Source organism: Anomaloglossus baeobatrachus, unplaced genomic scaffold (genome assembly GCF_048569485.1).
Source record: "Anomaloglossus baeobatrachus isolate aAnoBae1 unplaced genomic scaffold, aAnoBae1.hap1 Scaffold_677, whole genome shotgun sequence".
Taxonomy (NCBI): Eukaryota; Metazoa; Chordata; class Amphibia; order Anura; family Aromobatidae; genus Anomaloglossus; species Anomaloglossus baeobatrachus.
Genome location: NW_027445049.1, coordinates 96,032 through 111,816, shown reverse-complemented (window position 1 = coordinate 111,816; position 15,785 = coordinate 96,032). Strand labels below are relative to the sequence as shown.

The following is a 15,785-nucleotide window of genomic DNA, read 5'->3' as shown; positions in this document are numbered from 1 at the left end:
AGAAAGTAAGAAAATTATATAATATACATATACATACATACATACATACATACATACATACATACATACATACATACATACATACACACATACACACATACACACACACACACACACACACACACACACATATATATACACACACACATACATACATTTATACATACATACATTTATACATACAGCATTGTGGCTGCCTGCAGTTACCACTAGGGGGAGCTCACTGCCTATGGAATATTGTGCTTATAGGGAACTGCGCTCCCTCTAGTGGGGGCTGCAGGTGGCAGCTCAAACTAAAAAGGGGCAGCAGTTCACTGTTAACCCCATACCCCCACTGTAGAATGCTAGATGTATCCCTTTATTCATAGTCAAATGTATACAAAACATAGGACAGACAATGGATAGGGTGACCAATCTGCATCCCAAGATACAATCTAAGGCCGGAGTCACACTTGCACAAGTGTTGCATCACATCACCCGGCACGGCCACACACTCTGCTAACAGGAGCAGGTCAGATGCATGTATTGCTGTGCAGCAGAGATGCTCCTGTCTGGAGAGTGTGCGGCCGAGTCCGGTGATGAGAGTCTCTCGCAAGTGTGACTCCAGCCTTGAGTAAGGCGGAATGACTTCAACCAGCCAACAGATAGTTACTAATCAGCAAGCAATTACCCCCCTCTGGGTACAAGTAGAGCCAGCATTTTGGGTCGGAAAAATAGATTTTTTTTTACAAAATTTACTCTGAGCATGCCCCTGATCATGATGAACAAGTATCGAAATACTCGGATTTTCAATACTCATAATGAGTACTGTAATACTCACGTAGTTGTAGCACCCACGGGGCAGGGGTTAAACATACTTGTTGCCGAGCCGGTGAGGTCGGGTCCAGGATGTCACGAGTGGCCCTGCCTGGCTTCGTGGCCCAAGGTGTGCAATAAAAAGGGGGATGAGGTTGGGTGGTGGAGGATGTTGGGAGTTGTCTTGTGACACCACCTGCGGTATTCAGCCAGGGATTAGCTGCTGTTGCGGTCGCTGTCCTCTGGGGCGGGTGATGTCGCAGCTAGGATAGTTCAACTTCCGGCATGTGACGCAAGCCCCAGGGAGGATAATTGAGATAGTAGTGGCCTTTAGCGCCGAAGCGTGGGGTGATGGCGACGGCAATGAAGGGGATGGACACAGTAGTTGTGGTTCCAGGTCCTTACTCACTGTCCGTGGTTTGTCCGGGAGCTGCCGGTCTTCGCTGTGTTGGGCTCCAGCCAATGCCGGGTAAGCTAGAGGTAGCCACCGCTGCTAGAAAAGTTTCCTTTCCAAAGGGATGCCCCATCAGAAATGAGGAGCCCAGGCTGAGCCTCCTGCTCCAAGCCTTGGGTCCCATGTAGAGAGAGGAAAAAAAAAAAGAAGAAGAAAGTGGTGTCGTGTCGCCAGAACTGAAGTCCCGACTTGCCTGAAGATTGTGTGTAGGTTGCTCCTACTTCTACCCCAAGTGGTGCCCGCCCCCCAGGTGTTTGTCTTAGTGTCCCCTGGAAAGTCCCATGCTTCGTGATGGCCACCCCCCTATCTGCCCTGAGCCAACCCCCCCTGTAAGAAGGCACCTAAGCTGTATGTAAAGTGGAATGTGGAAACACCGGTGATTAACCCCCTCCTTACCCGAGATGAATACTGCACCTTAAGTGAGTTGCAGTACCCTGTGGCGACTGAAACCACAGGGACGCCACATATCCATTCCGAATAATGTGTGCAATGCAAGTCAATGGGGAATACTCTACTATTCATGAGAGCAGCAAATCCGCTTTTGTAATTTTTGCACAACTTTTGTTTTTTTAAACCACAGAAATAACCACACGTCGCTGAGTTACCATTTCATTTTGCTTTTATTACAGTTTTCTAAATTTTATTCATACAGTTGATGTCTACTCATAAAAATAAGACCTATAGAAATACTCTTATATCGGCATAAAACAAGGAGGTGTGAACACTGCGCTGGCAAAAGTGAAAAAGAAGGAGGGGGGAGGAGACATAGGCAATGTTACTCCCCTGTTTGCTGGGACTTCTAGTCCCCCTGCAGCAGAAAAAGCAAAAATGTCACCTACAGCTGTTGTACACAACGCTTTAAAAAAGGGATTTTGGCACACAACACAATTACAAGCAACATCGGTGGCACACTGGTGGCAAATGGCAAAGCCAGGATGATATAACCATGCCACATATGATTACCAGGATGGCACTGTAGGGCACCTTATACAAGTGGGCTTCATCTGACAGCTCTCCAGCTCTTGCAAAACAGCAACTCCCAGCACACCTTGGCTGCCAGGGCATGCTGGGCATCGTAGTTCTGCAATAATTATTGGGCTACTGATTGGATACTACTTTCCTATTCATTTTGTCAAATTTAAAATAATTCTGATTTTTTTTAAGCTCTCTGCTGACACCTACAGTGCCAAGACACAACTGCACAATGTTAGGTGACGGTATATAGATGACGTTTCATGTCCAATGTATGGATAGGCTTTTTTTTTCCTGGGTTTCCATGTTTTTTTAGAGGCGTAAACTATTAAACTATCTTCAGAGAGCTCCACCATAAACTTTATATTGTGACTATTTATTTATTTATTTTAAAAAAAAGGAGATGTCCAAAATTTATAAAAAAAGTGGTCTTTTTTTCCTCTTTAGAAACGACGCTACTCTGGACTATGGATTGTTTTTTTTTTGTTTTTTTTTTTAATTTTTCAATTCAGTTGTAATAGAGGCGCTGTTTCCCAGAAGAAGAAGGAGAAAAAAAAAAAAAAAAAAAAGGACCCTTTTTACTAGTTTTAGACATCCCCTTAATTTACTTTTAAAGGATACGATGATTATGATAAATGTGAACATCAATGTAATGGCCATTGGGAGACACCGAAAATCTACATTGCAGACACAAGATGGGCAAGAGGATGTGCAGGATCAGGGCTGGGTACAACGTAACATGGTTTTCCAGAAGAGGGGCACAGACATGCTGCCCCAAGATCCTGAAATCCTAGTATAGGGGGGTTCAAAATAGGATGAATATACTTCTGTCCAGTGTATACGGTATATACTGTAGATTGTTATATCCATACCTATAAAAATATTGTTCTGCTCCTTTAAAAAATAAATTTCTATGCATTGAGTTAACCCTTTCGTTAATGCGAAGAAATATTCAGGGATATTATATATATATCCAGATGTATTATCTCAGAGACGTGAGATACTATAATACTTTTTCTTCTTTTTAATGGCTCTGCTATATAAGAAAGATAGAAATCATGAATGACAGAAAACCTTGCGTTTTGTTTTGCTATTTAAAAATCACAAGTGGCGCCCAATGTGGGAATATATACATATATTTTTTTTCACCCTACTTTTTACCTATTGTGTTTAAAATGATCCATAGTGAGTCGGGGTCCCCCAATAGTGCACAAGGGTTCAGTGTCACAATGACCTAGATCTAAAAATCTTATCAAGTATAAATTGCTTCTTTGGTGGCAAATAAAAGCTCTTAAAAAGGCAACACACCATAATAAATGGCACTACTCCTTTCACTATCTCCATGATCGTTCAGCAGTTAAGGATTTTTAGGGTTTTGATTGAGGGACCTTTAAAGACGTGATTGATCACTACTTAGTACTTGTGCAATGTGTTCTTTGAAACCCCCGTCTGTGAAGTCACAACCCCCCAGTTTATGGTTAAAAGCCCTTCTGGGAGCAAGAAGCAGGTGGAGGACCCAGAGTGGCCCAAATAGAACCAAGAATATAAATCAGGATGGGTCAGTGTTTGAGCAAAAGAATATCCTGTAAGACCCATGATATATAATCTATAGCGATATGTGTCCCTTCTAACCGACTCTGGTCATGAGTGTATGTAAAAACAAAAACACCCCTTTTAAAAGCATCTGTCACTTTTACCCAGTGTAAATGTCGCTGTTCTCTAGAATCCAGTGCCATTTTCCTTCTACTCCTGCGCCTCTCCGTTCCTGAGATATAGCCCCCTCTTCCCAGTGTATAAATCTATTTAGCCAACTGGGTGTGGCCCATGTGAGCAGAGATACAAGCATGGGATAGGAAAGTTTTGTGCTGAGGGAAAGAGGCTCTTAACCTCAGCACCCAGCATTCCCGCGCTCTTCTATACATCTTCTCTCAGCACCCAGCATTCCCGCGCTCTTCTATACATCTTCTCTCAGCACCCAGCTTTCCCATGCGGATATCATGGGAAAGCTGGGTGCTGAGGGGGGAGAAAAAAAAAAAATGTATAGCAGAGCATGGGGAAGCAGGGTGCTGAGGACAAGACGGATATCAGAGATATAGCCCCTCTTCCCTGTGTATAAATGTATTTAGCCAACTGGCCCATGAGAACACAACTACCGAGAGAAGATTAGGAGTACGCCTACTTGAGGAAAATAATCTATATTTATATACAGGGATGAGGGGGTCTACATCTCAGGAATGGAGATTTGCAGGAACAAAAAGGAAAACCGCGCCGGTTTAAGGAGACGAATAGTGGCACTTAAGCTTTGTTTGAAGAGGAAAAAAAAAAAACCCCACACATTTATGGGAAGTGACAGGTCCTCTTATGGACATATTTGTGATGTAGAATTTCTTGAAGGTGAAAAAAATGTGTAATATCAGCTCACCACCACCGAGCCCAAAACATCTTGGCCGACTCTCCCACCCTGGGATAATACTAATATCTGAGGTGCCCACCTGGATCTTCTGCGATAGGAAGGACAGTACCCCATAAGTGGGCAAATTAGTATATAGTGTTTGTAATGTACATACATCCCATCACTGTGTGGGTGAATAGAAGTGTATCGGCATTATGGTGAGGGTACAAGAGCCCTTGAACCAAAACCCCAGATCAACCCCACATCCTCCCTACTATATTGATATATGAAGGGGGAAGTCATAAAGAAAAGGTTCCCATCTCATATTAAAGTGTAAAGTGCTGCGGAATATGTTGTGCTATAGAAATAAAAATTAAATTTATTAATTTTTTTATTATTATTATACCAGGTATTACTGCAGCGTTCTGTAGTTTCACATTTGACCACTAGATGGCAGGAACATCTTATCAGTTATCACGTATTGCCTGTGCAGTCAGTTTAGCACTGGTGACTATGAGGGTAGAGAGAAGATGTTGGGCTGACCAATGATCATAAGATCGTGGTGAGGATTCAGTTTCCAATTCCATCCCAATGAAAAAAAAAAAAAAAAAAAATTAAAAAATTCAATTAAAAAATAAAATTCTTGAGTAATGCAGGCAAATTTGCCCCTTGTGCAGCATGTAATAACTATCCGTGGATATTAAAGCCTAATTCCTTCAAATCAGACTTTGATCATCTTCCGCTTACATGGACTTCCCCTAAGTCCATGTAAGCGGATCCTTTGTAGAACCAGCAAGAATATGATTTAAAGGGGTTGTGCGACCTTTGAGAAAAGTATGAAGCCACCCTATGTAACTGAATTCTGATCTTGTGTATTGCCAGTGAGTGGGTAATGACCATAAATACACAATCCGGATACTTTCGGCCACATTCAGACTAGACTTGCTCATCCTCTCTCAATACAAGTGAGATGACAGAAGCTGAGCAAGTCTAGTTGGCAGGTGACCGCATGTACTGCCCTCTCTCACCGGCAATGTGTACACCCCATGCTTTTAGGAGTCAGAAGACTGCAGTCTCACTAGGTGACCCTTTAATGGGTTACCACTGAGGAATTACGCTACAAAACTCATTTATAGAAAAAAGGTGAACAGAAAGGAGCTTGCAGTACCATTCACGGCCACCATACAATAGGTGGCACTGTGTCACTTTCAATGGACTGGTCGGTGACCGTTCCAGATGTTAACCTCAAATGCAAAAGGACCCCATTATAAATGATCAGGGAACCTTATATTTTGACTTCCCCCTCCTATATCCTTGATGTACAACGATGGCTGGAGTAGGGACGTACCTATAGGGGGTAAAGAATTTGCACATCCCACATGGCACATAAATAGCACATTGGTGATCTAGATAACAGGATGGGCCCCCCAACCCACCCCCCCATTCTGTACATTCCCTGGACCCCTAAATTTTACTTCACTGTGTTACCAATGCCCTTAAAGAGGGATATATCACTATTAAGAATCATGGCAGCTCAGCATCTGTCTGTGCTCCATTGAATAGGGCAGAACTGTAATACCATACAGAACCTGTGGACAGGAGTGGCGCTGTTGTCCTAATGATGGAACATGAACTACCTGCTTTGTCCATTACTGGGGCTCCTAAACTGTACCCTTACCCTGCTCTGTAAATTATCAGGGGCCATGCTACAAGCCGTAATTTAGTTTCCATGCCTTCTTTGCCGGACTCCTTGTGGCAGAACATATTGCATCTCCATCAAAATTGGCACTGATCATATTAGGCTCGTTATGGACGGAGGGTGGGATCCCAGAATCGTTGGCCCGTTTATATGGGGGGGAACCCGTATTTCCCTTTAATTCTGGTGGGTAAAGTTATAGGTCCCAGGTAATCCGCACCATAAGAGATGAGGCCTGCGACACCTTGTACATATCTCCAACAGTTCTAATAATTAAAACTAGTAAGAAATTTCAGTAAAATGCGACATAGCAAGGTTGTGAAAACTCTGTACACAGAGTAGAGGGGGGGCTATAGCTCACTGGGGCCCCCTACTGGTGCTGGTTGATGCCACCATGTCAGGATTGGGTAGAACGGAGTTTGTCCCCCACTCATTGTTAACGAGAATCTCAGAGGGTGGAGTTTCTCCTCAAGGAGGCACAAGAAACCTGGGAATAAGATATGCAAATGAGCTCTCTTCCAGGAGGAAGAAAGCCGTCTCTCTAGTGACACCTACTGGAGGCAGCGAAGGACACACTCCAGCAATATAAGGGTCATGGAAGGGGAAAAATAACACCAAAATCCTTGTGTCCTGGGTGGCAAAACCCAGAACCATAAAAGGGGACCCAATGCGATCTACAGACCCCACTCCTATTGTTTCCTTAGGATGAAGGGGTTGGGCAGATCATAGCGGCCTACAGATGACTTACTCTATAAGCCCCTCATTATACGGAAACAGAGGGTACAAGTCAAGACTATTCTATGTATCCTACCCAGGAGTGGCCATCGTCTAATACTGGCAGGGAGCAGGTGATATATACAGTCATTACAGGGCAGACTGATATGATAGATATAAGTGGGGGTGGGTATTATATTGGTGTATTGCCCCCGACCCCGGATCTGCCATGTAGCTGAGAGCAGCACAGAAAATTAAGGAGGACAGATGGACGGATTGGCACAACACATTACAACACATAAGCGGCGCCTGCTCGCATAGGCGGCTTCTTAGATGACGGTTTCGAACAAAGTGGCTTTTTCTTTGCCGACTGTGACCAGGGAGTCGGGAGGAAGCAATTTGGTTTCTGCCTCGGGGGTAAGGTACTCAAGATGGTGGTGACCCCACACGGGAGTGGTGAGGTGGTGCCAACGCTGCAAAAAGGAGAAAAAAAAAATTTAAAATATAAAAACGCATGTGTATATAATATAATTTTATGTTATATATATAATTTTATATTAAATATATATATATATAATTTTATATTAAATATATATATATATATATATATATATAATTTTATATTAAATATATATATATATATATATATATATATAATTTTATATTAAATATATATATATATATATAATTTTATATTAAATATATATATATATAATTTTATATTATTTTTATATATATATATATATATATATATATATATATATATATATATATATATATATATATATATATATATATATATATATATATATATATATATATATATATATATATATACATATATACATACATACACACACACACATATATACACACACACACATACATACACACATATACAGTTAGGTCCAGAAATATTTGGACAGTGACACAAGTTTTGTTATTTTAGCGGTTTACAAAAACATGTTCAGAAATACAATTATATATATATATAATATGGGCTGAAAGTGCACACTCCCAGCTGCAATATGAGAGTTTTCACATCCAAATCGGAGAAAGGGTTTAGGAATCATAGCTCTGTAATGCATAGCCTCCTCTTTTTCAAGGGACCAAAAGTAATTGGACAAGGGACTCTAAGGGCTGCAATTAACTCTGAAGGCGTCTCCCTCGTTAACCTGTAATCAATGAAGTAGTTAAAAGGTCTGGGGTTGATTACAGGTGTGTGGTTTTGCATTTGGAAGCTGTTGCTGTGACCAGACAACATGCGGTCTAAGGAACTCTCAATTGAGGTGAAGCAGAACATCCTGAGGCTGAAAAAAAAGAAAAAATCCATCAGAGAGATAGCAGACATGCTTGGAGTAGCAAAATCAACAGTCGGGTACATTCTGAGAAAAAAGGAATTGACTGGTGAGCTTGGGAACTCAAAGGCCTGGGCGTCCACGGATGACAACAGTGGTGGATGATCGCCGCATACTTTCTTTGGTGAAGAAGAACCCGTTCACAACATCAACTGAAGTCCAGAACACTCTCAGTGAAGTAGGTGTATCTGTCTCTAAGTCAACAGTAAAGAGAAGACTCCATGAAAGTAAATACAAAGGGTTCACATCTAGATGTAAACCATTCATCAATTCCAAAAATAGACAGGCCAGAGTTAAATTTGCTGAAAAACACCTCATGAAGCCAGCTCAGTTCTGGAAAAGTATTCTATGGACAGATGAGACCAAGATCAACCTGTACCAGAATGATGGGAAGAAAAAAGTTTGGAGAAGAAAGGGAACGGCACATGATCCAAGGCACACCACATCCTCTGTAAAACATGGTGGAGGAAACGTGATGGCATGGGCATGCATGGCTTTCAATGGCACTGGGTCACTTGTGTTTATTGATGACATAACAGCAGACAAGAGTAGCCGGATGAATTCTGAAGTGTACCGGGATATACTTTCAGCCCAGATTCTGCCAAATGCCGCAAAGTTGATCGGACGGCGCTTCATAGTACAGATGGACAATGACCCCAAGCATACAGCCAAAGCTACCCAGGAGTTCATGAGTGCTAAAAAGTGGAACATTCTGCAATGGCCAAGTCAATCACCAGATCTTAACCCAATTGAGCATGCATTTCACTTGCTCAAATCCAGACTTAAGACGGAAAGACCCACAAACAAGCAAGACCTGAAGGCTGCGGCTGTAAAGGCCTAGCAAATAATTAAGAAGGAGGAAACCCAGCGTTTGGTGATGTCCATGGGTTCCAGACTTAAGGCAGTGATTGCCTCCAAAGGATTTGCAACAAAATATTGAAAATAAAAATATTTTGTTTGGGTTTGGTTTATTTGTCCAATTACTTTTGACCTCCTAAAATGTGGAGTGTTTGTAAAGAAATGTGTACAATTCCTACAATTTCTATCAGATATTATTGTTCAAACCTTCAAATTAAACGTTACAATCTGCACTTGAATTCTGTTGTAGAGGTTTCATTTCAAATCCAATGTGGTGGCATGCAGAGCCCAACTCGTGAAACTTGTGTCACTGTCCAAATATCAAATATTTCTGGATCTAACTGTATATATCTAACACACATATTTATATATACATATATAATATACACATACACATACACATACACATATATATATATACATACATATATATATATATATATATATATATATATATATATATATATGCACACACACATACATACATATATACATACATATACATATATATACACACATAAAATATTTTGGTTTTTTTTTAAAAAGTTCTAGTACAAAATATGGTAACAAATTACTGAAATATTATTACTTTTAACTTTGTTAAAGTAGTACAAAATAATAAATAAAAATCAATAAACGTCTGGTAATGCAGTATCTATACCGACCTACAGATTTCATTAAATTCAGCCAAGAAATATGGATTTGGTTCAAATTTATTAGCTCCGAATTTAATTGCTAATATCCATTATTTTTACTTGATTTGCACTGCTTTAAATCATCAGAATGTGGTTTAAGTATTTTTGTGACACTGACCTCCCGTAGAGACCCTTTGGATCCTAGCAGCTTGCATACAACAGTGAGTGGGATGCAGAGCATAGAAGCCAAGGCCAGACCCCAGCCGATCGCTTCACCCCACCAGGGATACACATAGGTTTTGTTGTAAGTCAGAGGCTTGTAGTTAACCACATGAAAGACGAAAATACCCTAAAAAAGAATCAAAAAGAGAATAGCATTAAAATATGTAGTACTGGTCATCACCACTAGAGAGCACTGTGATACCATCCATAATGTGATACCACCGTCCCCTCTTATCTCTTCTCCGCATAGGTCCAAGCATTTGATATTTTGTCATAGTGACTTCTCCTAATCTTCAACATAACTCACCACGCAGACAAGAGGAGTAAGCACAGACCAGCACCACTTCATGTAAGGGAGAGGCCGGTAACCAATCATCCGAGCAATGTCATCCATAAATCGATCCGCACCTGGAAAAGCACAAAAGCCACATAGAATGATACTGGCCAAACACAAAGGAGTAGTATTATAGCAGTTCTATTCTTGTACATAGGGGGCAGTATTATAGCAGTTCTATTCTTGTACATAGGGGCAGTATTATAGTAGTTATATTCTTGTATATAGGGGGCAGTATTATAGTAGTCATATTCTTGTACATAGACGGCAATGTTATAGTAGTTATATTCTTGTACAAAAGGGGGCAATATTATAGTAGTCATATTCTTATACAGAGGGGGCAGCGTTATACTAGTTATATTCTTGTCCTTACATCTGTACAACTACACAAAAATAAATATATATAATTACTATACAAAATATTTGATATGTTCTACCATGTACTTCCAGCAGATGGCGATCTAATACTGCTTTAGTTTGTATCTTACATTGCGGTGAATATTGATTTAGCTGAACACGGGGAACTTCTGATTATGTTGTACAATAGCGGTAATATAGTAGAGAATGTATGAAGCCAATTATATGCAGATTCTTATACCCCAGAGGTTACTAATTAGTCTCATTCTTTATTAACGAACCAAATAATGGTCACAAATGTCAGCTCAATTCATAGAAAATAATAGTCTCATATTTGTCATGTTCCACTGTTAGACAATAAGTTAATGGTCTGTGAATCTACGATTGTAGTTTACTCTGTGCGATAAGAGAGTAATCAATTGGTAGTAAGTAGATATGACCATATGGCCTTATTTCATTACATGATTTACGGAAGGGCTAGAGAGACGATAAAATTAAAACCGAGCAAATACAAAATTAGCATAAATCTAACTTTCCAATCTGTCTTTTGATGTATGGAAGCCATCAGCAAGTGTGACGCCCTGGACCCCAGGGGTCACAGTAGAACAACAACAACAACACACACACACACACACACACACACACACACACACACGGTAGGGAACACCAGTCAACCTAAAAATCCTTATTGCCACCCTCCAGGCTTGATGTCCACACCAGGTGGGGCGGAGCCAGGCGGTTGGCCCCGCCCACCGAGGAGTTCACAGTCCTGGAGGCGGGAAAAGACAGCAGTTTAGTGGTAGAAGTGAAAGTGAGAGGAGTAAAGTCTGTTGGTCAGTCCGGATAAGCGCCACCGCCAACGGCCAGAGATCCAAGGGCCAGCGCCTGCGGGCAAAACGGGCTCTCCTGACACGTACAAGCCGGGGAGCGGACCACCCGTGGGAATCCATAGGGGTCAAACACATACAAACAGGTGCAGGGAAAGACAGCCGCCACCAATCCGTCCGGGAGAAGAGAAGACAGTAGCCGGCTGTGGGCCCTGTCCATCCAGCCGTTTGGTTTACCAGAGACTCTGTTATTGACTACCTGAGTGAATACACCAGTGCCATCTGGCACAGCGCTGTACCGTAACGCTGACCCCGCATCGGCACCTGCACCTATCCCCTACCCACCGGCTCCCAACTCCTCCCCAACCGGGGCCCCGGGACCAACAGCCCCTACCCACGGAGGGGCCAACACCTCAGCTGCTCCCCGCCATCGCTCCCGGGAACCCCCGTCATCAGCAGCGGTGGTGCCCACCATCACCACAACCCCGTGGGTGGCGTCACAACCGACATCCCACCACCAAACCTCCCCCTTTTCACTCGTGGGCGAGGAGGCGATGCTCGAGCCCCGGGTCCAGCCCCACTCAAGCCACCCAGCGCAAGCACCGGACTTGAACGCCAGCGAATCCCCCGAGGCGAGCGGCGTTCCCGAAGAACCCCTCTCCGCCCGCGACACAAGCAGTTCAGATTGTATGGAGAGATTTTATATAGGAGAATACTGTGGCTTTTCAGATTTGAAAAAAACAAACAAAAAACGCTTTCCTTTTCTGGAATCAGCGCCCCTCTTGATGTCAGTGCTTGGTATTACAACATTCAAACAAATAGGGATGACCTGCAATGTGAGACAGCGCATTGACAACCCCTTTAAATACCCTATCAGACCCACAGCTCATGGGCAGCCGGGTGTCATTATGCCTCATTATTTAGTCATTTGTGTAACAGAATAGAAGGGTTTGTTAGCAGCTTGCTGATGGTTTCCTGTAATAAACCACAATTTTCTCACAGCCATAGACTGCTGCTCATAATTATATATTTGATAAATAAAAGTAAGAATAGCTTACCATAAACCCATGCGATAACCACACACTCCCAGAAAGCTTGCCACAGCAGCGTGATGCCACTCGCGGAATAGTAGTCGAAAAGTTGGAAGACATACATCCCGCCCTTAAAAAAAAAAAGATAAAACGTAGCAGTAAGTAGAGTTTTCCATTGGGGGGGAGTTGCTAAATCCCAACTAATGATAAAGCTAAAGAGGTGTTAAAAAACTAAATTGAGCCATAACTAACAACTGATAGACATCTAGGACATATTACAGGATTTTGACCCCTTATGGTTCCTCAGGGGCGGAGTCTCCCCTTGGCCCAGCCCCCGCAGAACAGAAAATCTAAGAAAGTGGTTGGGGCTTGATAGAATTATCTAATTTTACACCAGGAATACTAGAACAGAATCTATTTTCTATTTCTTACCTCGGTCACCATGGAGAGGTCAATTATGAAGCACAGAAGGCAGCAGAGTGCAGCCGTAACCTCCCTGCGCACAAAGCCATTAATTGGTTGAGGAAATAAATCCAGGATCCCGGTAATGAATCCCTCGACCCCTACAAACTGTTCAGAAACAGAACAGAATAAGCAAGTAAGATATAGTGCAAGACGCATGCCAAGACAGAGCTGAACATACTAAGGTCATCTGACACCCCATTGCCCATACCCTGCACACCATTGGCCAACTCGGCTTCCTCCCGTTTTCACCTCCACCTCTGCCCTGTTTGCCTCTGCCCTGAAGGTGCCAGTGTCCAACCTGTTCCCTGTCTCAGGCCCAAGTAAGAGAAGAGGAAGGTGATGACGAGGGGACAGCTGTCCTGTTGGGACTGGAGGGCAGGTCCTGCTTTGCACTTGGAGATATCACGACAAAAACAAGACATTGCTCCTGGGTGCCAAAATACGACCAGAGCATCCCAATAATAAAGACATATCGTATTATTACGGCTACTAAAAAAAGGATCAGGGCCGGATTTCCCACCTCATGGCTGTTGACCCTGTGAGGCAAGGTCAACATAGGTAGATATTGCAACTGTTAAAATGCAATGGTGGCTTCCAAGGACCCAAAATTAAATCGAGAAGCCAATAAAAAAAAAATGGGGGAAAGGAAAAGATTTGTTGGCACAATTGGCCATGTGGGCAATGTAAGCAATAACCTTTGGGTGGGTCAGTTCCAAGGTTGACAAAATAATTTTCCATGGGAAATCCGGCCCCAAACCAAATATTTTTTAGATATTTTTTTTCTTTTTAAAGATGTGTTACCTTAACTACATCCCTTTAAAAGACATTTACCTAGAATCCTTTGGGATTACCTGACTGTCAAGACCAAGGACCAGGAGCATAAAGAAGAACAGGGCTGCCCAGATCGGAGCAAATGGCATCAAAGTCACGGCCTTTGGATATGCAATAAAGGCCAGTCCGGGACCTGCGTATGACAAGTCAGACAAGGCGTCAGCATACTGGACCCAAAAGCGAGCGGTCACCTGGTCAGTGAATAGCTCTCCAACAACGCAGTGCACTTTGGCCGAAGGAACCCAGCAGAATCCAGACTGTCACTTTTTAGCAAAATGCAAAAGTTACTCTGTACTCACCAGACTCTGCAACCTTTGATATGTCGACTCCCTGCTCTGATGCCATGAACCCCAGGACAGAGAAAACCACAAAACCAGCAAAGAAACTTGTAGTGCTGTTGATAGCAGCCAGAATATAAGCATCCCTGCAGGAATACACGTCAATAACCATTATCAGGATAGGCAGTATTATAGACTCATAATTTGTACATAGGGGGCAGTATTATAGTCAGGACCCTTTTGCCATTAGGCTGGGGACGTTCAGCGCCTAGGGTGGCATGGCAGGAAAGGTACCAAAAGAGGGGAATTTTTTTCACCTCCCCTCCGTAAGGCTATGTGCGCACGTAGCGTTTGTCCCTGCAGAAATTTCTGCAGCGATTTGAACAGCACATGTGCGCTTCAAATCGCCGCAGAAAGAGTCCGTAATGAAAAAAAAAAAAAATCCGATTCCATGCGCTCTGAGTGCAGCTCCTCCCATAGACAGAGCGGGGGATGCATGCAGAGCGCACAGAATAAGTGACATGTCACTTCTTAGAATGCGCGCTTTGGGCAGCAGCCGAAGCGCTTCGCTCTAATACGCCACGTGCGCACGGCTCCTGCATAATCTTCAAAGATTATGCTGGGGACGCAGGACGCATGCAGTTACGCTGCGGTGCAGATCGCAACGTAACTGCATGCAAATACGCAACGTGCGCACATAGCCTTAGATTGTCTAAGATATCCGCAGTTTTTTTTTTTTTTTTTTTTTTTTTTTTTTTAGAAGAGGGGTGGAGCGAGCACCTATGTTAATTTGTATTCGCCTCCTTAAGATGAAAATACAAAATAACCCACAAACAGGTCAGGCCCCCGGAACAAGGTAAGTGCTTATAGAGCTGAAGATTCAGAAGGGGATGGGGGGGGAACTAATGCTATAGACTGGGGATTAGGGGGCTATTACTATAGACTGGAGATTAGGTTTGCTTATAGAATGAGGGATAGTGCAAGGGACAAAAAGGAATGGGGGACAATAAGCATGGCTCAGTATGAAAGTGGGGCAGAGTGTGTGTGCGCGCGTGTGCGTGTGTGTGTCCGTATTAGGCTAGGTTCACATTTCTGTTTTAAATCCATCAGGTCCGTTAGCAACGGATCAGTTGTTTAGATGTCAACTGACGCAACGGATGTCTTTTTCACAGGAATCCTGTGAAAAAAAAACCAAAAACCTGATCTGTCGCGTCCGTTCCATTCGCTGTGCATCCATTTTTTGACTGATCAGTCATGATCCGTTTGTGTTTGGGACAGCCCAGTGGGTGTGCCAAACATGCTGGGCATGCTCAGTAGAGCATGACTGAATCCAGCGCTGTATTCCGTCGTAAAACGGATTACGACGGAATCCAGCACCATAGACATACATTACAAGCGTGACGGATTGAGACGGATTCCTGCGCGGTGCGTTAATTTTGACGGCCTGAAAAACGTTACATTCTGCGTTGTTTACGCCCGGCGGTCAGTCCTAAAACGACTGACTGCAGCACAGCGGATGCAACGCAAGGTAATCAGTCGCAATCCGCCACTAATACAAGTCTATGG

At 42.8% G+C, this 15,785-nt stretch overlaps 1 protein-coding gene across 1 annotated transcript in view; it reads right to left on the bottom strand.

The window, feature by feature from the left end:
* Window positions 1–1,850: 1,850 nt before the first annotated feature.
* The window catches only part of LOC142286645 (sodium- and chloride-dependent creatine transporter 1-like), a 38,220-nt gene continuing 24,285 nt past the window's right edge, over window positions 1,851–15,785 (bottom strand). Inside the window, 7 exon segments of the mRNA XM_075333380.1 lie at window positions 1,851–7,496; window positions 10,053–10,223; window positions 10,404–10,504; window positions 12,673–12,775; window positions 13,078–13,215; window positions 13,962–14,074; window positions 14,241–14,365. Of these exon segments, the coding sequence (XP_075189495.1) occupies window positions 7,353–7,496; window positions 10,053–10,223; window positions 10,404–10,504; window positions 12,673–12,775; window positions 13,078–13,215; window positions 13,962–14,074; window positions 14,241–14,365 (895 nt within the window). The 3' untranslated portion in view covers window positions 1,851–7,352.